The following is a 21965-nucleotide window of genomic DNA, read 5'->3' as shown; positions in this document are numbered from 1 at the left end:
CAGGATTTTTTGAGGCAATTTTGGAGTTCACGCCCAGGGGCGGAGCCTGCACTGAAGCCACGCCCACAGCCCCACCCACTCCAGGATTTTAGCTCCATTTTGGGCGTTTTTAATGGATTTTTTTTAATTTTTGGGAGTAGAAATTTCAGGATTTTTCAAGGCAGTTTTGGGGTTCACGCCCAGGGGCGGAGCCTGCACTGAAGCTCCGCCCACAGCCCCACCCACTCCAGGTTTTTAGGTCCATTTTGGGTGTTTTTAATGGGATTTTTTTTTAATTTTTGGGGTAGAAATTCCAGGATTTTTCAAGGAAATTTTGAGGTTCACGCCCAGGGGCGGAGCCTGTGCTGAAGCCACGCCCACAGCCCCACCCACTCCAGGATTTTAGCTCCATTTTGAGCGTTTTTAATGGATTTTTTTTAATTTTTGGGGGTGGAAATTCCAGGATTTTTCAAGGCAATTTTGGAATTCACCCAAAGGGGCGGAGCCTTTGCTGAAGCCACGCCCACAGCCCCACCCACTCCAGGATTTTAGGTCCATTTTGGGTGTTTTTAATCGATTTTTTTTAATTTTTGGGGTAGAAATTCCAGGATTTTTCAAGGCAATTTTGGAATTCACCCAAAGGGGCGGAGCCTTTGCTGAAGCCACGCCCACAGCCCCACCCACTCCAGGATTTTAGGTCCCTTTGGGGTGTTTTTAATGGATTTTTTTTTATTTTTGGGGTAGAAATTCCAGGATTTTTCAAGGCAATTTTGAGGTTCACGCCCAGGGGCGGAGCCTGCGCCGAAGCTCCGCCCACATCAGCTCCCGCTCGCGCCTGGCCCCGCCCAGGGCCCCGCGGTTCTCGGCCGCTCGCCGCGCCAGGTACGGGATCGTCACCTCGGGGGGACCCAGAGCCACCGACTTGTAGACCGGGAACCCGCCCGCGCCTGCCGGACACTGCGGTCACTCGGGGTCACTCGGGGTCACTCGGGGTCACTCGGGGGTCAGGGGTCACTCCGGGTCACTCAGGGGTCACTCATTGGTCACTCAGGGTCACTCAGGGGTCACTCGGGGGTCAGGGTTCACTCCGGGTCACTCAGGGGTCACTCAGGGTCACTCATTGGTCACTCATTGGTCACTCAGGGGTCACTCAGAGGTCACTCAGTGGTCACTCATTGGTCACTCAGGGGTCACTCAGGGGTCACTCAGTGGTCACTCAGGGGTCACTCAGGGGTCACTCAGGGTCACTCAGGGTCACTCAGGGGTCACTCATTGGTCACTCAGGGTCACTCAGGGGTCACTCAGGGGTCACTCAGTGGTCACTCAGAGGTCACTTAGGGTCACTCAGGGGTCACTCAGGGTCACTCAGGGTCACTCAGGGTCACTCAGGGTCACTCACCCAGGGCCAGGCTCAGGTGCTCTCCCATCCCCTGCAGTTGCCCGAAGCAAACGGAGCCGGGCGGGACCCGGGACAGCCTGGGGGGATTTGGGGTCAAATCCGGCGATTTTGGAGCTTGCACAAAATCACCCCAAAATCACCCCCAAATCACCCCAAAATCACCCCGAAAATCACCCCGAAAATCACCCCGAAAATCACCCCAAAATCACCCCAAAATCACTCCAAAATCACCCCAAAATCACCCCAAAATCACCCCAAAATCACCCCAAAATCACCCCAATATCACCCCAAAATCACCCCCAAAATCACCCCCAAATCCTCCAAATATCCTTAAAAAATCCTCCTAAAATTACCATAAAAATCACCCCCAAATCACCCCCAAATCACCCCAAAATCACCCCCAAATCACCCCGAAAATCACCCGAAAAGCACCCCAAAATCACCCCCAAAATCACCCCAAATCACCCCAAAATCACCCCAAAATCACCCCAAAATAACCCCAAAATCACCCCAAATCACCCCAAAATCACCCCAAATCACCCCAAAATCACCCCCAAATCACCCCAAAATCCCCCCAAAATCCTCCAAATATCCTTAAAAAATCCTCCAAAAAATCCCATTAAAATCACCCCAAAAAATTGGCAATAAAAACCAAAAAAAAATCCAGAAAAATCACCAAAAAAACCCCCAAAAATCTCAAAAATGTCCCTTAAAATTCCACCAAATTCCCAGAAAAATCCCCAAATATCCCTAAAACATCCTCCTCAAATTCCCATTAAAATAATTTTTAAAAATCCCCAAAAAATTCACAATAAATCCCAAAAAAACCACCCAAAAATCACCCAAAAATGTCAGAAAAAATCCAACAAAAAAAACCAAAAATCCCCATCGAAGTGACCTTAAAAAGCCCCAAAATCTCCATTTTTGGCCCCGTTCTCACCCCCTGAGAGCAGCCAGGGCCGAGCCCTCGTTGTGCGTGGCCACCATGAGCGAGAGGCGCGAGCGCGGCCGGGCCAGCGCGGCCAGGAGCAGCCGCAGGCAGCGCTCGTAGCTGGGAGAGACAAAATCACGGGAAATGAACCCAAAAACCAGCCAGAAATCACAGAGAAATCAGCCAGAAATCAAGGGGAATTCACCCAAAATTTCATCCAAAATTCAGCCAGAAATCAGCCAGAAATCAGGGGGAATTCACCCAAAAATTCACCCAAAATTCAGCCAGAAATCAGGGGGAATTCACCCAAAAATTCACCCAAAATTCAGCCAGAAATCAGGGGGAATTCACCTAAAAATTCACCCAAAATTCGGCCAGAAATCAGCAGAAATTCACCCAAAAATTCACCCAAAAATCACAGAGAAATCACAGAAAAATCGGCACAAAATCACGGGAAATGAACCCAAAATTCAGCCAGAAATCAGCACAAAATCACAGGAAATGAACCCAAAATTCAGCCAGAAATCTCCCAGAAATCAGCAGAAATTCACCCAAAATTTCACCCAAAAATCACAGAGGAATCACAGAAAAATCGACACAAAATCACAGGAAATGAACCCAAAATTCAGCCAGAAATTGGCACAAAATCACGGGAAATGAACTCAAAATTCAGCCAGAAATCACGCAGAAATCAGCCAGAAATTAAGGGGAATTCACCCAAAAATTCACCCAAAAATCACATAGAAATCACAGAAAAATCGGCACAAAATCACGGGAAATGAGCCCAAAATTCAGCCAGAAATCGCCCAGAAATCAGGGGGAATTCACCCAAAAATTCACCCAAAAATCACAGAGAAATCACAAAGAAATCAGCACAAAATCACGGGAAATGAACCCAAAATTCAGCCAGAAATCGCCCAGAAATCAGGGGGAATTCACCCAAAAATTCACCCAAAATCCAGCCAGAAATGAAACAGAAATCGGGGGAATTCACCCAAAAATTCACCCAAAAATCACAGAGAAATCACAGAGAAATCGGCACAAAATCACAGGAAATTCACCCAAAATTCAGCCAGAAATCACCCAGAAATCAACAAAAACATAACAGGAAATTCACCCAAAATTCAGCCAGAAATCACAGAAAAATCGACACAAAATTGGGGGAAATGAACCCAAAATTCAGCCAGAAATCAGGGGGAATTCACCCAAAATTTCACCCAAAAATCACAAAGAAATCACAGAAAAATCGGCCGAAAATCACCCAAAAATTCACCTAAAATTAAGCAGAAATCACAGAAAAATCAGCACAAAATCACGGGAAATTAATCCAAAATTCAGCCAGAAATCACAGAAAAATCAGCAGAAATTCACCCAAAAATTCACCCAAAATTCAGCCAGAAATCACAGAAAAATCAGCACAAAATCACAGTAAATGAACCCAAAATTCAGCCAGAAATCACAGAAAAATCAGCAGAAATTCACCCAAAAATTCACCCAAAATCAGCCAGAAATCAGGCAGAAATCAGCAAAAACGTAACAGAAAATGAACCCAGAATTCAGCCAGAAATCACCCAGAAATCAGGGAGAATTCACCCAAAAATTCACCGAGAAATCACAGAAAAATCGGCACAAAATCACAGGAAATTGACCCAAAATTCAGCCAGAAATCACACAGAAATCAACAAAAACACAACAGGAAATTCACCCAAAATTCAGCCAGAAATCACAGAAAAATCGGCACAAAATTGGGGGAAATGAACCCAAAATTCAGCCAGAAATTCACACAGAAATCAGCAGAAATTCACCCAAAAATTCACCCAAAATTCAGCCAGAAATCACAGAAAAATCGGCACAAAATCACGGGAAATTCACCCAAAATTCAGCCAGAAATCACACAGAAATCAGGGGGAATTCACCCAAAAGTTCACCCAAAATTCAGCCAGAAATCACAGAAAAATCGGCACAAAATCATAGGAAATGAACCCAAAATTCAGCCAGAAATCACAGAGAAATCAGCAGAAATTCACCAAAAAATTCACCAAAAATCAGCCAGAAATCAGGCAGAAATCCGGGGGAATTCACCCAAAAATTCACCCAAAAATCACAGAGAAATCACAGAAAAATCGGCAAGAAAGAAATCACCAAAAAATTCACCTAAAATTAAGCAGAAATCACAGAAAACTCAGCACAAAATCACAGGAAATGAACCCAAAATTCAGCCAGAAAAGACAGAGAAATCAGGAGGAATTCACCCAAAAATTCACCCAAAAATCAGCAAAAATCACAGGAAATGAATCCAAAAATCACCCCAAAAATAGCAGAAATTCACCCAAAAATTCACCTGAAATCACAGGAAATGAACCCAAAATTCAGCAGAAATTCACCCAAAAATCAGCGTAAATTCAAGAAAAAATTGACCCAAAAATCAGCCAGGAATCAGTGGAAAAATCACAGGAAATGAACCCAAAATCAGCCAGAAATCAGTGGGAAGTCACCCAAAAATCAGCAGAAATTCACACAGAAATCAGCGGAAATTCACCCAAAAATTCACCTGAAATCAGAGAAAATTCACCCCAAAATCAGCAGAAATTCACCCAAAAATTCACCCAAAAATCAGCAGAAATTTACCCAAAAATTCACCTGAAATCAGAGGAAATGAACCCAAAATTCACCCAAAAATCAGCAGAAAATCACCCAAAAATTCACTCAAAAATCAGCGGAAATTCACCCAGAAATCAGCCTGAAATCAGCAGAAATTTACCCAAAATTCACCCCAAAATCAGAGGAAATTCACCCAAAATTCACCCATAAATCAGTGGAAATTCACCAAAAAATCAGCGGAAATTCACCCAGAAATTCACCCCAAACCCAGCCAAAAATTTGCCCAAAATCAGCAGAAATTCACACAAAATTCACCCAAAAATTCACCAAATTTAACCCAAAATTCACCCAAAATTAAACCAAAAATTCACCAAATTTAACCCAAAATTAAACCAAAAAATCACTAAATTTAACCCAAAATTAACCCAAAATTAAACCAAAAATTCACCAAATTTAACCCAAAATTAAACCAAAAAATCACTAAATTTAACCCAAAATTAACCCAAAATTAAACCAAAAATTCACCAAATTTAACCCAAAATTAAACCAAAAAATCACTAAATCTAACTCAATATTCACCAAATTTACCCCAAATTAACAAAATTTTCCCCAAATTCAACCCCAAACTCCCGCCCCTCCCCCACCTGGCCGAGGTCTCCTCAGGTGTGTCCCAGGTGGGGGAGGGGCAGCCCCGAGCCCGGGCCCGCCCCTGCTCCTGGGCCAGGTAAGCCCCGCGCACCAACTTCACCCCGCAGCTGAGGCCGGCCCTGCCCACCTGCGCCAGGTGAGCCCCCAGGTGAGCCTCGGTGTCCTGGGGGAGGGGACAGGTGAGCTCAGGTGTGCCCAGGTACCCCCCAGGTGTGCCCAGGTACCCCCCAGGTGTGCCCAGGTACCCCCAGGTGTGCCCAGGTACCTCCCAGGTGTGCCCAGGTACCCCCCAGGTGTGCCCAGGTGTGCCCAGGTGTGCCCGCTCACCCTCAGGTAGGCCTGCCAGGTGTGCCAGATGCGGGCGCGGGGCCCCGCCCGGTTGTGCCTCCACATCAGCCCCCAGGTGAGGCAGGTGAGGGCGGGGTTCAGGTGAGACATCTCAGCATCCACCAGCACCTGCACGTCCTGGGACACCGCGGCCTGGGGGAGGGGACAGGTGAGCTCAGGTGGGCCCAGGTGTGCCCAGGTGAGCTCAGGTGTGCCCAGGTGTGGCTCAGGTGTGCCCAGGTGTTCCCAGGTACCCCAAAATGAGGCTCAGGAACCACCCAGGTGTGCCCAGGTGTGCCCAGGTGTGGCTTAGGTGTGCCCAGGTGCGTTCAGGTGTGTCTCAGATATCCCCATGAGTGCCCCAGGTGTGTCTCAGGTGTGCCCAGGTGTGTCTCAGGTGTGCCCAGGTGTGTCTCAGATATCCCCATGAGTGCCCCAGGTGTGCCCAGGTGTGCCCAGGTGTGTCTCAGGTGTGCCCAGGTGTGTCTCAGATATCCCCATGAGTGCCCCAGGTGTGCCCAGGTGTGGCTCAGGTGTGGTTCAGGTGAGCTCAGGTGTGCCCAATGTGCCCAGGTACCCCAAAATGAGGCTCAGGAACCCCCCAGGTGTGGCCTAGGTGTGGCTCAGGTAGGCCCAGGTGTGCCAAGGTGAGCTAAGGTATGCCCAGGTATGCCCAGGTGTGGCTCAGGCATGCCCAGGTGTGCCCAGGTATGCCCAGGTGTGTCTCAGATATCCCCATGAGTACCCCAGGTGTGCCCAGGTGCGCCCAGGTGTGGCTCAGATATCCCCATGAGTGCCCCAGGTGTGCCCAGGTGTGGCTCAGGTGTGGTTCAGGTGAGCTCAGGTGTGCCCAGGTGTGCCCAGGTGTGTCTCAGATATCCCCATGAGTGCCCCAGGTGTGCCCAGGTGGCTCAGGTGTGGTTCAGGTGAGCTCAGGTGTGCCCAATGTACCCAGGTACCCCAAAATGAGGCTCAGGAACCCCCCAGGTGTGCCCAGGTGTGCCCAGGTGTGGCTCAGGCGTGCCCAGGTGTGCCCAGGTGTGTCTCAGATATCCCCATGAGTGCCCCAGGTGTGCCCAGGTGTGCCCAGGTGTGCCCAGGTGTGGCTCAGGCGTGCCCAGGTGTGCCCAGGTGTGCCCAGGTGTGCCCAGGTGTGTCTCAGATATCCCCATGAGTGCCCCAGGTGTGCCCAGGTGTGGCTCAGGCGTGCCCAGGTGTGTCTCAGATATCCCCATGAGTGCCCCAGGTGTGCCCAGGTGTGGCTCAGGCGTGCCCAGGTGTGCCCAGGTGTGCCCAAGCCACTTTTGCCACGTGGGCGAGCACAGGTAACTCACCTGAGACCCCTCCCCTGCCCCTCCCCCCTCACCTGTGCCACCTCCTCCAGTCTCCTCAGGCCCCTCCCCAGGTGTTCGTTCTCGGCCGGGCTGAGCCAGGTGAGCTCCGGCACCTGCCAGGAGGGGGCGTGGCCCAGACAAAGGGGTGTGGTCAATGCAAAAGAGGCGTGGTCCAGGTGAAAAGGGGCGTGGTCAATTGAGGAGGGGTTACCTGGCCACCCAACATGGCCGCCACCTCTTCTGGGTTAAGCCCCACCCCATCCGGCTCGGCCAATCGGAGTGAGATTTTCTCCTGCGGGGGCGTGGCCAGAGAGAGGGCTCAGCCAAGGGGCCTCACCTGCCCCATAGAGGCCTCACCTGCCCCATACAGGCCTCACCTGCCCCATATAGGCCTCACCTGCCCCAGAGAGGCCTCACCTGCCCCATACAGGCCTCACCTGCCCCATATAGGCCTCACCTGCCCCATATAGGCCTCACCTGCCCCATACAGGCCTCACCTGCCCCATACAGGCCTCACCTGCCCCATACAGGCCTCACCTGCCCCATACAGGCCTCACCTGCCCCATACAGGCCTCACCTGCCCCATAGAGGCCTCACCTGCCCCATACAGGCCTCACCTGCCCCATACAGGCCTCACTTGCCCCATACAGGCCTCACCTGCCCCATACAGGCCTCACCTGCCCCATATAGGCCTCACCTGCCCCATACAGGCCTCACCTGCCCCATATAGGCCTCACCTGCCCCATACAGGCCTCACCTGCCCCATACAGGCCTCACCTGCCCCATATAGGCCTCACCTGCCCCATACAGGCCTCACCTGTCCCATACAGGCCTCACCTGCCCTATAGAGGCCTCACCTGTCCCATAGAGGCCTCATCTGCCCCATACAGGCCTCACCTGCCCCAGAGAGGCCTCACCTGCCCCATACAGGCCTCACCTGCCCCATACAGGCCTCACCTGACCCATACAGGCCTCACCTGCCCCATACAGGCCTCACCTGCCCCATATAGGCCTCACCTGCCCCATACAGGCCTCACCTGCCCCATACAGGCCTCACCTGCCCCATACAGGTCTCACCTGCCCCATACAGGCCTCACCTGCCCCATACAGGCCTCACCTGCCCCATATAGGCCTCACCTGACCCATACAGGCCTCACCTGCCCCATACAGGCCTCACCTGCCCCATATAGGCCTCACCTGCCCCATACAGGCCTCACCTGTCCCATACAGGCCTCACCTGCCCTATAGAGGCCTCACCTGTCCCATAGAGGCCTCATCTGCCCCATACAGGCCTCACCTGCCCCAGAGAGGCCTCACCTGCCCCATACAGGCCTCACCTGCCCCATACAGGCCTCACCTGACCCATACAGGCCTCACCTGCCCCAGAGAGGCCTCACCTGCCCCACAGATCCCAAATCTGCCCCACAGATCCCAGTTCTGCCCCATAGATCCCAGTCCTGCCCCATGGATCCCAGTTCTGCCCCACAGATCCCAATCCTGCCCCATAAATCCCTTACCTGCCCCACAGAGCTGAGCATGCCCTATAGATCCCAAATCTGCCCCATAGATCCCAATCCTGCCCCACATCCCCACCCCAGAGATCCCATCCCACTCACGCAGAGCCCCACAGATCTCAATCCTGCCCCACAGACCCCACAGATCCCCACCCCACAGACCCCACCCCACAGATCCCCCATTGACCCCACAGACCCCACCCCACAGATCCCCCACTGACCCCACAGATCTCTCCCACCCCACAGATCCCCCCCTGACCCCACAGATCTCTCCCACCCCACAGATCCCCCCCTGACCCCACAGATCTCTCCAACCCCACAGATCCCAATCCTGCCCCACAGACCCCACAGATCCCCACCCCACAGATCCCCCCCCTGACCCCACAGATCCCCCCCTGACCCCACAGATCTCTCCCACCCCACAGATCCCACCCCACAGATCCCCCCCCTGACCCCACAGATCCCCCCTGACCCCACAGATCTCTCCCACCCCACAGACCCCACCCCACAGATCCCCCCCTGACCCCACAGATCTCTCCCACCCCACAGATCCCCCCCTGACCCCACAGATCTCTCCCACCCCACAGATCTCTCCCACCCCACAGATCCCCCCCCTGACCCCACAGATCTCTCCCACCCCACAGATCCCCCCTGACCCCACAGATCTCTCCCACCCCACAGATCCCCCCTGACCCCACAGATCTCTCCCACCCCACAGATCCCCCCCTGACCCCACAGATCTCTCCCACCCCACAGATCTCTCCCACCCCACAGATCCCCCCCCTGACCCCACAGATCTCTCCCACCCCACAGATCCCCCCTGACCCCACAGATCTCTCCCACCCCACAGATCCCCCCCTGACCCCACAGATCTCTCCCACCCCACAGATCCCCCCTGACCCCACAGATCTCTCCCACCCCACAGATCCCCCCTGACCCCACAGATCTCTCCCACCCCACAGATCCCACCCCACAGATCCCCCCCTGACCCCACAGATCTCTCCCACCCCACAGATCCCCCCCTGACCCCACAGATCTCTCCCACCCCACAGATCCCCCACTGACTCCACAGATCCCACCCCACAGATCCCCCACTGACCCCACAGATCCCCCCCTGACCCCACAGATCTCTCCCACCCCACAGATCCCCCACTGACCCCACAGATCCCCCCCTGACCCCACAGATCCCCCCCTGACCCCACAGATCTCTCCCACCCCACAGATCCCCCCCTGACCCCACAGATTCCCCCCTGACCCCACAGATCCCCCCCCGACCCCACAGATCCCCCCCCGACCCCACATATCCCCCACTGACCCCACAGATCCCCCCCGACCCCACAGATCCCCCCCTGACCCCACAGATCCCACCCCACAGATCCCCCACTGACCCCACAGATCTCTCCCACCCCACAGATCCCCCATTGACCCCACAGACCCCACCCCACAGATCTCTCCCACCCCACAGATCCCCCACTGACCCCACAGATCCCACCCCACAGATCCCCCACTGACCCCACAGATCCCCCCCTGACCCCACAGATCTCTCCCACCCCACAGATCCCCCATTGACCCCACAGACCCCACCCCACAGATCCCCTACTGACCCCACAGATCTCTCCTGCCTGACAGACCCCACCCCTCTGACCCCACAGATCCCCCCCCGACCCCACAGATCCCCCCCCGACCCCACAGATCTCTCCCACCCCACTCACGCAGAGCCGCTGGCTCAGCAGCGCCGTCACCTTCAGCTGCATGGCGGGCTCGGGGCCCGAGGCGGCCGCCAGCCCCACACACTCCAGGGCTGCCCCACAGTTCTGCTCAAACCAGGCCTCGCTGCCCCACAGGGGACCCCAAAAACATCAGTGACCCACAAGTGACCCCAAAGTGACCCTAAAACCTCATTACTGACCCGCAAGTAACCCCAGATCCATAGGTGACACCAAACCCTATTAGTGACCCACAATGACCCTAAAACACCATCAGTGCCCCCCAAGCGACCCAAACCCACAGGTGACCCCAAAACCCCACAAATGACCTCAAAATTGCCTCACAAGTGACCCCCAAACCCCATTAGTGACCCACAAATGACCCACAAGTGACCCTAAAGCCCCATAAGTGACCCCAAAACTGCCCCATAAGTGACCCCCAAACCCCATCAGTGACCCACAAGTGACCCCAGGACACCATTAGTAACCCTAAAACCCCATAAGTGACCCCCATAACCCATAACTGACCCCAAAACCCTATAAGTAACCCCACAACTGCCCCATAAGTGATCCCAGGACACCATTAGTGACCCTAAAACCCCTTCAATGACCCCAACTCACCCCTCGCCGTCGGGTCCCTCACCCTCGATGGGCAGGGCCAGCAATGGCCGCAGGCCACGAGCCCGGAGCCGCTGGCCCAGCTCCTGCACGGCCGCCGGGCTGCGGCCGACCGCAAACTGTCCCCAAAGGGACACGGAGAGAAGGGCTCGCCATAGGTGGGCACCCAGAACCCGGCGGGACGCCCGCAGGAACTGTGGGGAAGGGAGGGAGGTTGGGGTGGGATCGGGAGAAAATGGAGGGGGAGTGTGAGGGGAGGGAAAGGGCGGGAAAGTGTGAGGGGAGGAAATAGAGGGAAAGTGTGAGGGGAGAAAATGGAGGGGGAGTGTGAGGGGAGGGAAAGGGCGGGAAAGTGTGAAGGGAGAAAATGGTGGGGGAGTGTGAGGGGAGAAAATGGTGGGGGAGTGTGAGGGGAAGAAATGGAGGGAGAGTGTGAGGGGAGGGAAAGGGCGGGAAAGTGTGAGGGGAGAAAATGGTGGGGGAGTGTGAGGGGGAAAAGGGCAGGAAAGTGTGAGGGGGAAGAAATGGAGGGAAAGTGTGAGGGGAGGAAATGGAGGGAGAGTGTGAGGGGAGGGAAAGGGTGGGAAAGTGTGAAGGGAGAAAATGGTGGGGGAGTGTGAGGGGGAAAAGGGAAGGAAAGTGTGAGGGGAGGGAAAGGGCGGGAAAGTGTGAAGGGAGAAAATGGAGGGAAAGTGTGAGGGGAAGAAATGGAGGGGGAGTGTGAGGGGAGGGAAAGGGCGGGAAAGTGTGAAGGGAGAAAATGGAGGGAAAGTGTGAGGGGAAGAAATGGAGGGGGAGTGTGAGGGGAGGGAAAGGGCGGGAAAGTGTGAAGGGAGAAAATGGAGGGAAAGTGTGAGGGGAAGAAATGGAGGGGGAGTGTGAGGGGAGGGAAAGGGCGGGAAAATGTGAGGAGAGAAAATGGTGGGAACATGAGGGGAGGGAAATGTGAGGGGAGAGAATGGTGGGGGAGTGTGAGGGGAGGGAAAAGGTGGGAAAGTGTGAGGGGAAAAAATGGGCAAGAAAGTGTGAAGGGAGGAAATGGAGGAGAAATGTGAGGGGAAAAAAAGGGCAGGAAACTGTGAGGGGAGGAAGTGGAGGGAAACTGTGAGGGGAGGAAATGGTGGGGGAGTGTGAGAGGAGGAAATGGTGGGAAACTGAGGGAAGAAAACGATGGGGGAGTATGAGGGGAAAAAAGGGCGGGAAACTGTGAGGGGAGAAAATGGTGGGAAAGTGTGAGGGAGCAGGAAGAAAGGAAGCCCTGAAGGGACAAAAAGGCCTGATCCCTGAGGGAAGAAGATGAGGGGAGCCATGAGGGAACAGGATGAAGGGGACATCTTTCCCCCCACAGCAGCTTCAGAGGGACACAGCGCAGGACCCGCCATGACTGTGAGGAGCGGGGGTGAGTTTTGGGGTTCACTTATGGAGGTTAGGAGCAGGTTATGGGGCAGAAATTAGGTGCAGATTTGGAGATTTAGGGGTCACTTAGAGGGCTAGGAGGGGGTTGGGGGGTTATTTGTGGAATTTGGGGGGCTTTTATGGGGCAAGGGAGGGGTTTGGAGGTCACTTCTGGGGCAGGTTGTGAGGGCAGAAAATGGCGGGAAGCCCTGAGAGTGGGTCAGGGGTCTCTCTATGGGTCTCTCTAAGGGTCAGGGGTCTCTAATTGGGGTAGGGGTGTCCCCATTTTTGGGGAGGGGGTCTCACCGCCTCGGGGTCCTGCTGCAGCCGGGGGTGGGAGCAGAGGGCGAACACCAGCAGGCCCCGGAGCAGCTCCCACCATCCCAGGACCGCCAGGGCCCGGCCCTCCCTCACCTGCACCTGCACCTGCAATGGCGACCCCTCCCCACCTGCTGAGTCCCCCTGCCCCATAGATGCCCCCATAGACCCCTCTTGCCCCACAGATTTACTCCCAGGCTTCTCCTGCCCCACAGATCTCCTCTGCTCCATAGATCTCCACAGGCACCCTCTCCAGCCTTTGGTCTCTCTCTGCCCCATAGATCTACCCCCAGAGCGTCCCTGCCCCATAGATCCCCCCATAAATCCCCCCAAGGGTGGTCCCTGCCCCATAGATCTCCTCTGCCCCATAGATCTCCCCATAAATCCCCCCAAGGATCTCCTCTGCCCCATAGATCCCCCCATAAATCCCCCCAGGAACCTCCCCTGCCCCATAGATCCCCCCATAGATCTCCTCTGCCCCATAGATCTCCCCAAGGGTGGTCCCTGCCCCATAGATCTCCCCTGCCCCATAGATCCCCCCATAAATTCCCCCAAGGGTGGCCCCTGCCCCATAGATCTCCTCTGCCCCATAGATCTCCCCATAAATCCCCCCAGGAACCTCCCCTGCCCCATAGATCTCCTCTGCCCCATACATCCCCCCATAAATCCCCCCATAGATCTCCTCTGCCCCATAGATCCCCCCATAAATCCCCCCAGGAACCTCCTCTGCCCCATAGATCCCCCCATAGATCTCCTCTGCCCCATAGATCTCCCCAAGGGTGGTCCCTGCCCCATAGATCTCCCCTGCCCCATAGATCCCCCCATAAATCCCCACAGGAATCTCCACTGCCCCATAGATCCCCCCATAAATCCCCCCAAGGATCTCCTCTGCCCCATAGATCTCCCCATAAATCCCCCCAGGAGCCTCCCCTGCCCCATAGATTTCCCCTGCCCCATAGATCCCCCCATAAATCCCCCCATAGATCTCCTCTGCCCCATAGATCCCCCCATAGATCTCCCCAAGGGTGGTCCCTGCCCCATAGATCTCCCCTGCCCCATAGATCCCCCCATAAATCCTCCCATAGATCTCCTCTGCCCAATAAATCCCCCCATAAATCCCCCCAGGAACCTTCTCTGCCCCATAGATCCCCCCATAAATCCCCCCAGGAGCCTCCCCTGCCCCATAGATCTCCCCTGCCCCATAGATCCCCCCATAAATCCCCCCAGGGACCCCCCCTGCCCCACAGATCTCCACAGGGACCCCCCCTGCCCTATGGCGGCACCAGGAGGACCCAGAGGGAGGTGGGGGAGGGATGAATTTATCCCCCACCCCCCCTTCGAGTCACTCATTAACAGGGTTAATTAGTGAGGGATTAATAAGGGGCAAAGCTGCCCCTCCCCCAGCCTCGTCACTCATTAACGAGGGGGTTTTTTAATGAGTAATTAGTGGCTGAATGATTTTTGGGGCACTGTTATGGGGGAGGGTGCATCCCCTTGTTGCTCATTAACGAGGGTTGAATAATTAATTAATAATATAAAGTAATTAATTAATGGCTTTGTCATTCAATTAATTAATTTTATCAAAATGGGGAGTTGTGGGGGAGGTTATGGGGCAGATTTTTGGGCAGGGGACACCCCCTTGCTGCTCACTAATAAATTGTAAATTACAAATTAAATAATCATTTAATTAATTCACAATTTAAAAAATCTATTAATTAATTTTATTAAAATAGGGCAGAACCATGGGGCAGAATCTGTGGGGATAGTTACAGGGCAGGAGACACCATTAATTATTAAGAGTTAATTAATTAATTAATCAGGGATTTAAAGTCAATATATTATTAAAATTGAGTTATGCAGCAGAATCTGTGGGTCACACAGAGGGGACAAAATGGAGGGAAACTGTGAGGGGACAAAATGGAGGGAAATTGTGAGGGGACAAAATGGAGGGAAGCCGTGAGGGGGCAAAATGGAGGGAAACTGTGAGGGGGCAAAATGGAGGGAAACTGTGAGGGGACAAAATGGCGGGAAACCATGAGGGGACAAAATGGAGGGAAACTGTGAGGGGACAAAATGGAGGGAAACTGTGAGGGGACAAAATGGAGGGAAACTGTGAGGGGGCAAAATGGAGGGAAACTGTGAGGGGACAAAATGGAGGGAAGCTGTGAGGGGGCAAAATGGAGGGAAATTGTGAGGGGACAAAATGGAGGGAAACTGTGAGGAGAGAAAATGGAGGGAAGCCGTGAGGGGAGAAAATGGAGGGAAGCCGTGAGGGGACAAAATGGAGGGAAGCCATGAGGGGAGAAAATGGAGGGAAATTGTGAGGGGACAAAATGGAGATAAACTGTGAAGGGACAGGGAGAAAGGAAGCCGTGATGGGACAAAATGGTGGAAAACTGTGAAGGGACAAGGAGAAGAGAAGCCACGAGGGGAGAAAATGGTGGCAAACTGTGAAGGGACAGGGAAAAGGGAAGCCATGAGGGGATAAAATGGTGGCAAACTGTGAGGGGACAAAATGGAGGGAATCCGTGAGGGGACAAAATGGAGGGAAACTGTGAGGGGACAAAATGGAGGGAGATTGTGAGGGGACAAAATGGAGGGAAGCCATGAGGGGAGAAAATGGCGGGAAACCATGAGGGGGCAAAATGGAGGGAAGCCGTGAGGGGACAAAATGGAGGGAAACTGTGAGGGGACAAAATGGAGGGAAACTGTGAGGAGAGAAAATGGAGGTAAACTGTGAAGGGACAGGGAGAAAGGAAGCCATGATGGGACAAAATGGTGGGAAACTATGAGGGGAGAAAATGGTGGAAAACTGTGAGGGGACAGGAAGAAGCCATGAAGGGAGAAAATGGAGGGAAATTGTGTGGGGAGAAAATGGCGGGAAACCGTGAGGGGACAAAATGGAGGGAAATTGTGAGGGGACAAAATGGAGGGAAATTGTGAGGGGACAAAATGGAGGGAAACTGTGAGGAGAGAAAATGGAGGGAAGCCCTGAGGGGAGAAAATGGAGGGAAACTGTGAGGGGACAGGGAGAGAGGAAGCCATGATGGGACAAAATGGTGGAAAACTGTGAAGGACAAGGAGAAGAGAAGCCACGAGGGGAGAAAATGGTGGCAAACTGTGAAGGGACAGGGAAAAGGGAAGCCATGAGGGGATAAAATGGTGGAAAACTGTGAGGGGACAAAATGGAGGGAAGCCCTGAGGGGACAAAATGGTGGGAAACTATGAGGGGAGAAAATGGTGGAAAACTGTGAGGGGACAGGAAGAAGCCATGAAGGGAGAAAATGGCAGGAAATTGTGAGGGGAGAAGATGGCGGGAAACCGTGAGGGGACAAAATGGAGGGAAATTGTGAGGGGACAAAATGGAGATAAACTGTGAAGGGACAGGGAGAAAGGAAGCCATGATGGGACAAAATGGTGGAAAACTGTGAAGGGACAAGGAGAAGAGAAGCCACGAGGGGAGAAAATGGTGGCAAACTGTGAAGGGACAGGGAAAAGGGAAGCCATGAGGGGATAAAATGGAGGGAAGCCGTGAGGGGACAAAATGGAGGGAAATTGTGAGGGGACAAAATGGAGGGAAACTGTGAGGAGAGAAAATGGAGGGAAGCCCTGAGGGGACAAAATGGAGGGAAACTGTGAGGGGAGAAAATGGAGGGAAACTGTGAGGGGACAGGGAGAAAGGAAGCCATGATGGGACAAAATGGTGGAAAACTGTGAAGGGACAAGGAGAAGAGAAGCCACGAGGGGAGAAAATGGTGGCAAACTGTGAAGGGACAGGGAAAAGGGAAGCCATGAGGGGACAAAATGGAGGGAAACTGTGAGGGAATGAAATGGCAGTAAACTGTGAGGGGAGAGGAAGAAGGGAAGCCGTGAGAGGAGAAAATTATGGGAAATTTTTAAGGGAGAAAATGGCCAGATTCCTGAGAGGAGAAAATGGTGGGAGCCATGAAGGGAAAGGATGAAGGAGATGGGGAAAGGGGCGGCCATGAGGGGATGGAGAGAAGAAAAACCGTGGAAGGAGCCATAAAGGGAAGGGGTGAAGGGAAGCCATGATGGGAGAAAAAAGGCGGGAAAATGTGAGGGGGGGTAAAAAAGGTGGGAAAATGTGAGGGGGTAAAAAAAGCGGGAAAACGTGAGGGGGTGAAAAAGGCGGGAAAATGTGAGGAGAGAAAAAAGGCGGGAAAATGTGAGGGGTTAAAAAAGGCGGGAAAATGTGAGGAGAGAAAAAAGACGGGAAAACGTGAGGGGGTAAAAAAGGCGGGAAAACGTGAGGGGAGAAAAAAGGCGGGAAAACGTGAGGGGGAGAAAAAGGCGGGAAAACGTGAGGGGAGAAAAAAGGCGGGAAAATGTGAGGGGGAGAAAAAAGGCGGGAAAACGTGAGGGGAGAAAAAAGGCGGGAAAACGTGAGAGGAGAAAAAAGGCAGGAAAATGTGAGAGGGGTAAAAAAGGTGGGAAAATGTGAGGGGATAAAAAAGGCGGGAAAATGTGAGGGGATAAAAAAGGTGGGAAAACGTGAGGAGGTGAAAAAGGCGGGAAAATGTGAGGGGGATAAAAAAGGCGGGAAAATGTGAGGGGGTAAAAAAGGCGGGAAAATGTGAGGGGGTGAAAAAGGCAGGAAAATGTGAGGGAGTAAAAAAGGCGGGAAAAAGTGAGGGAAAGAAAATGGCGGGAAAATGTGAGGGGAAGAAAAAGGTCCGAAAATGTGAGGAGAAAAAAAAGGTAGGAAAATGTGAGGGGGTAAAAAAGGCGGGAAAATGTGAGGGAGTGAAAAAGGCGGGAAAATGTGAGGGAAGAAAAAGGCGGGAAAATGTGAGGGCGATAAAAAAGGTGGGAAAACGTGAGGGGAAGAAAAAGGCGGGAAAATGTGAGGGGAGATAAAAGGCGGGAAAACGTGAGGGGGATAAAAATGGGAAAATGTGAGGGGAAGAAAAAGGCGGGAAAAGGTGAGGGGGTAAAAAAGGCGGGAAAATGTGAGGGAGTAAAAAAGGCGGGAAAATGTGAGGGGAAGAAAAAGGTGGGAAAGTGTGAGGGGAGAAAAAAGGCAGGAAAATGTGAAGGGGTAAAAAAGGCGGGAAAATGTGAGGGGAGAAAAAAGGCGGGAAAATGTGAGGGGGTAAAAAAGGCGGGAAAATGTGAGGGGATAAAAAAGGCAGGAAAATGTGAGGGGGGTAAAAAAGGCGGGAAAAAGTGAGGGAAAGAAAATGGCAGGAAAATGTGAGGGGAAGAAAAAGGCGGGAAAATGTGAGGGGGTAAAAAAGGCGGGAAAATGTGAGGGGGTGAAAAAGGCAGGAAAATGTGAGGGGATAAAAAAGGCGGGAAAATGTGAGGGGAGAAAAAAGGCAGGAAAATGTCAGGGGAGAAAAAAGGCGGGAAAATGTGAGGGAGTGAAAAAGGCGGGAAAATGTGAGGGGATAAAAAAGGTGGGAAAACGTGAGGGGATAAAAAAGGTGGGAAAACGTGAGGGGGTAAAAAAGGCGGGAAAATGTGAGGGGGTAAAAAAGGTGGGAAAACGTGAGGGGGTAAAAAAGGCGGGAAAATGTGAGGGGAGAAAAAAGGCGGGAAAACGTGAGGGGAGAAAAAAGGCGGGAAAACGTGAAGGGGAGAAAAAAGGCGGGAAAATGTGAGGGGAAGAAAAAGGCGGGAAAACGTGAGGGGAGGAGCTTTGGGGGTCAATTGTGGGGCAGAGCGAGGATCTATGGGGCAGGCCCCGCCCCTCCCCTCATTAACGCACAAATGAACGCCTCATTAACGCAGTCTTTAATTACTCATTTATTAATTTCCAGCCGCGGGACCCTCGATGGAACAGGTGAGGGACCTATGGGGCAGGTGAGGCCTCTGTGGGGCAGGTGAGGCCTCTGTGGGGCAGGTGAGGCCTCTGTGGGGCAGGTGATGGCTCTTTGCCCAGCTGTGGGGATTTTCAGAACAGGTGAGGGTTCTGTGGGGCAGGTGATGGATCTCTGGGGCAGGTGAGGGTCCCGCTGTGGGCCAGGTGTGTCTCTGCGGGCCAGGTGTGCCTCAGTAGTTGCTGCGTTCCTGCCGGAAGCCGCCGCGCCGCAGGTACCCGTCGCCCTTGCGGTATCCGCCGTCTTTCTGGTCTGGAGGGAGAGATGGACAGGTGAGAGCGGGGCGGGGCTCGGGTGTGTCCAGGTGTGCCCCAGGTGTACCCAGGTGTGCCCAGGTATGCCCCAGGTGTACCCAGGTGTGTCCAGGTGTATCTAGGTGTGCCCAGGTGTGGCCCAGGTGTACCCAGGTGTGCCCAGGTATGACCCAGGTGTACCCAGGTGTGTCCAGGTGTATCCAGGTGTACGCAGGTGTGCCCAGGTGTGCCCCAGGTGTGCCCAGGTATGACCCAGGTGTACCCAGGTGTGCCCAGGTGTGCCCAGGTGTGCCCCAGGTGTATCCAGGTGTGCCCCAGGTGTATCTAGGTGTGCCCAGGTATGCCCCACATGTACCCAGGTGTGTCCAGGTGTATCCAGGTGTGCCGAGGTGTGCCCCAGGTGTGCCCAGGTATGACCCAGGTGTACCCAGGTGTGTCCAGGTGTATCCAGGTGTGCCCCAGGTGTGCCCAGGTGTGGCCCAGGTGTTCCCAGGTGTGCCCCAGGTGTATCCAAGTGTACCCAGGTGTATCCAGGTGTACCCCAGGTGTGTCCAGTTGTGCCCCAGGTGTATCTAGGTGTGCCCAGGTGTGTCCAGGTGTGCCCCAGGTGTATCCAGGTGTGCCCCAGGTGTATCTAAGTGTGCCTCAGGTGTTCCCCAGGTGTATCCAGGTGTGCCCCAGGTGTATCCAGGTGTGCCCCAGGTGTATCTAGGTGTGCCCAGGTATGCCCCACGTGTACCCAGGTGTGTCCAGGTGTATCCAGGTGTACGCAGGTGTGCCCAGGTGTGCCCCAGGTGTGCCCAGGTATGACCCAGGTGTACCCAGGTGTGCCCAGGTGTACCCAGGTGTGCCCCAGGTGTATCTAGGTGTGCCCAGGTGTATCCAGGTGTGGCCCAGGTGTATCCAGGTGTGCCCCAGTTGTATCCAGGTGTGCCCCAGGTGTATCCAGGTGTGCCCCAGGTGTATCCAGGTGTTCCCCAGGTGTATCCAGGTGTGCCCCAGTTGTATCTAGGTGTGCCCAGGTGTATCCAGGTGTGGCCCAGGTGTATCCAGGTGTGGCCCAGGTATATCTAGGTGTGCCCCGGTGTGCCCAGGTGTATCCAGGTGTGCCCCAGGTGTACCCAGGTGTGCCCAGGTGTGCCCCAGGTGTATCCAGGTCTGCCCCAGGTGTGCCCAGGTATGCCCCAGGTGTGTCCAGGTGTGCCCCAGGTATGTTCAGGTGTGGCCCAGTTGTATCTAGGTGTGCCCAGGTGTATCCAGGTGTGGCCCAGGTGTATCTAGGTGTGCCCACGTGTATCCAGGTGTGCCCCAGGTGTATCCAGGTGTGCCCCAGGTGTACCCAGGTGTGCTCCAGTTGTATCCAGGTGTGCCCAGGTGTACCCAGGTGTGCTCCAGGTGTATCCAGGTATGACCCAGGTGTACCCAGGTGCGCTCCAGGTGTACCCAGGTGTGCCCAGGTGTATCCAGGTGTGCCTCAGGTGTGCCCAGGTGTACCCAGGTGTGCCCCAGATGTATCCAGGTGTATCCAGGTGTGCCCAGGTCTGCCCCAGGTGTGCCCAGGTATGCCCCAGGTGTGTCCAGGTGTGCCCCAGGTATGTTCAGGTGTGGCCCAGTTGTATCTAGGTGTGCCCAGGTGTATCCAGGTGTGGCCCAGGTGTATCTAGGTGTGCCCACGTGTATCCAGGTGTGCCCCAGGTGTATCCAGGTGTGCCCCAGGTGTACCCAGGTGTGCTCCAGGTGTATCCAGGTGTGCCCAGGTGTACCCAGGTGTGCTCCAGGTGTATCCAGGTATGACCCAGGTGTACCCAGGTGCGCTCCAGGTGTACCCAGGTGTGCCCCAGGTGTACCCAGGTGTGCCCCAGGTGTGCCCAGGTGTGCTCACCTCTGAAGTACCCCCCCGTAGGCTCCCTGTCTCTGGTCCAGCACCCGCTCGTTGTTCTCCACCAGGTTCCCCAACTTCTCGGCCAGTTGCAGCGCCAGGTTCTGCGTGGCCGTCGGCTCCGTCCGGTGCATCATCACCGTGGCCGTGGGCTGGTCCAGCGAGGCCTGCAGGTGTGCCAGGTGAGACTCACCTGTGCTACAGGTAACCCCCCAAAACCCACCTGAAATCACCCCAAAATGGCCCCAAACCTGCCCAAAATGGCCCCAAACCACCCCAAAATGGTCCCCATTTGGGCTTCTCCATTCTCATGGTGGTTTTGGGCTGGTCCAGCGAGGCCTGCAGGTGTGCCCAGGTGAGACTCACCTGTGCTACAGGTAACCCCCCAAAAACCCACCTGAAACCTGCCCAAAATGGCCCCAAACCACCCCAAAATGGCCCCAAACCACCCCAAAATGGCCCCATTTGGGCTTCTCCATCCTCGTGGTGGTTTTGGGCTGGTCCCAGCGAGGCCTGCAGGTGTGCCCAGGTGAGACTCACCTGTGCTACAGGTAACCCCCCAAACCCACCTGAAATCACCCCAAAATGGCCCCAAACCACCCCAAAATGGCCCCATTTGGGCTTCTCCATCCTCGTGGTGGTTTTGGGCTGGTCCAGCGAGGCCTGCAGGTGTGCCCAGGTGAGACTCACCTGTGCTACAGGTAACCCCCCAAACCCACCTGAAATCACCCCAAAATGGCCCCAAACCACCCCAAAATGGCCCCAAACCACCCCAAAATGGCCCAAACCACCCAAAATGGCCCCATTTGGGCTTCTCCATCCTCGTGGTGGTTTTGGGCTGGTCCAGCGAGGCCTGCAGGTGTGCCCAGGTGAGACTCACCTGTGCTACAGGTAACCCCCCCAAAAACCTCATCTGAAATCAAGCCCAACAATGGCCCCAAACCACCCCAAAATGGCCCCAAACCACCCCAAAATGGCCCCATTTGGGCTTCTCCATCCTCGTGGTGGTTTTGGGCTGGTCCAGCGAGGCCTGCAGGTGTGCCCAGGTGAGACTCACCTGTGCTACAGGTAACCCCCCAAACCCACCTGAAATCACCCCAAAATCGGCCCCAAACCACCCCAAAATGGCCCCAAACCACCCAAAATGGCCCCAAACCACCCCAAAATGGCCCCATTTGGGCTTCTCCATCTCGTGGTGGTTTTGGGCTGGTCCAGCGAG

At 54.2% G+C, this 21965-nt stretch overlaps 2 protein-coding genes across 3 annotated transcripts; both read right to left on the bottom strand.

The window, feature by feature from the left end:
- Positions 1 to 195: 195 nt before the first annotated feature.
- LOC132341327 (hydroxyproline dehydrogenase-like) lies at positions 196 to 13076 on the bottom strand. 2 transcript variants are annotated; one of them, XM_059872809.1, is made up of 10 exons: positions 12759 to 13076; positions 11061 to 11251; positions 10446 to 10566; positions 7431 to 7511; positions 7252 to 7332; positions 5886 to 6038; positions 5555 to 5721; positions 2319 to 2429; positions 1379 to 1455; positions 197 to 926 (listed from the first exon to the last, which is right to left on the bottom strand). In XM_059872809.1, exons 1-10 carry the CDS (start codon positions 13047 to 13049, stop codon positions 757 to 759), a joined length of 1443 nt encoding a protein of 480 aa, XP_059728792.1. In that variant the 5' UTR covers positions 13050 to 13076; the 3' UTR covers positions 197 to 756. The 2 variants fall into 2 exon arrangements, with proteins under 2 accessions (XP_059728793.1, XP_059728792.1); XM_059872810.1 differs by lacking the exon at positions 7431 to 7511 and having other exon boundaries at positions 196 to 926.
- Positions 13077 to 18515: 5439 nt separating this feature from the next.
- Positions 18516 to 20940, bottom strand: LOC132341344 (eukaryotic translation initiation factor 3 subunit C-like). The gene is made up of 2 exons (XM_059872835.1): positions 20750 to 20940; positions 18516 to 18865 (listed from the first exon to the last, which is right to left on the bottom strand). Exons 1-2 carry the CDS (start codon positions 20881 to 20883, stop codon positions 18688 to 18690), a joined length of 312 nt encoding a protein of 103 aa, XP_059728818.1. The 5' UTR covers positions 20884 to 20940; the 3' UTR covers positions 18516 to 18687.
- Positions 20941 to 21965: the final 1025 nt, after the last annotated feature.

This window comes from Haemorhous mexicanus, chromosome 38 (genome assembly GCF_027477595.1).
Source record: "Haemorhous mexicanus isolate bHaeMex1 chromosome 38, bHaeMex1.pri, whole genome shotgun sequence".
Taxonomy (NCBI): domain Eukaryota; kingdom Metazoa; phylum Chordata; class Aves; order Passeriformes; family Fringillidae; genus Haemorhous; species Haemorhous mexicanus.
This window is presented reverse-complemented; position numbering and strand designations above follow the sequence as displayed.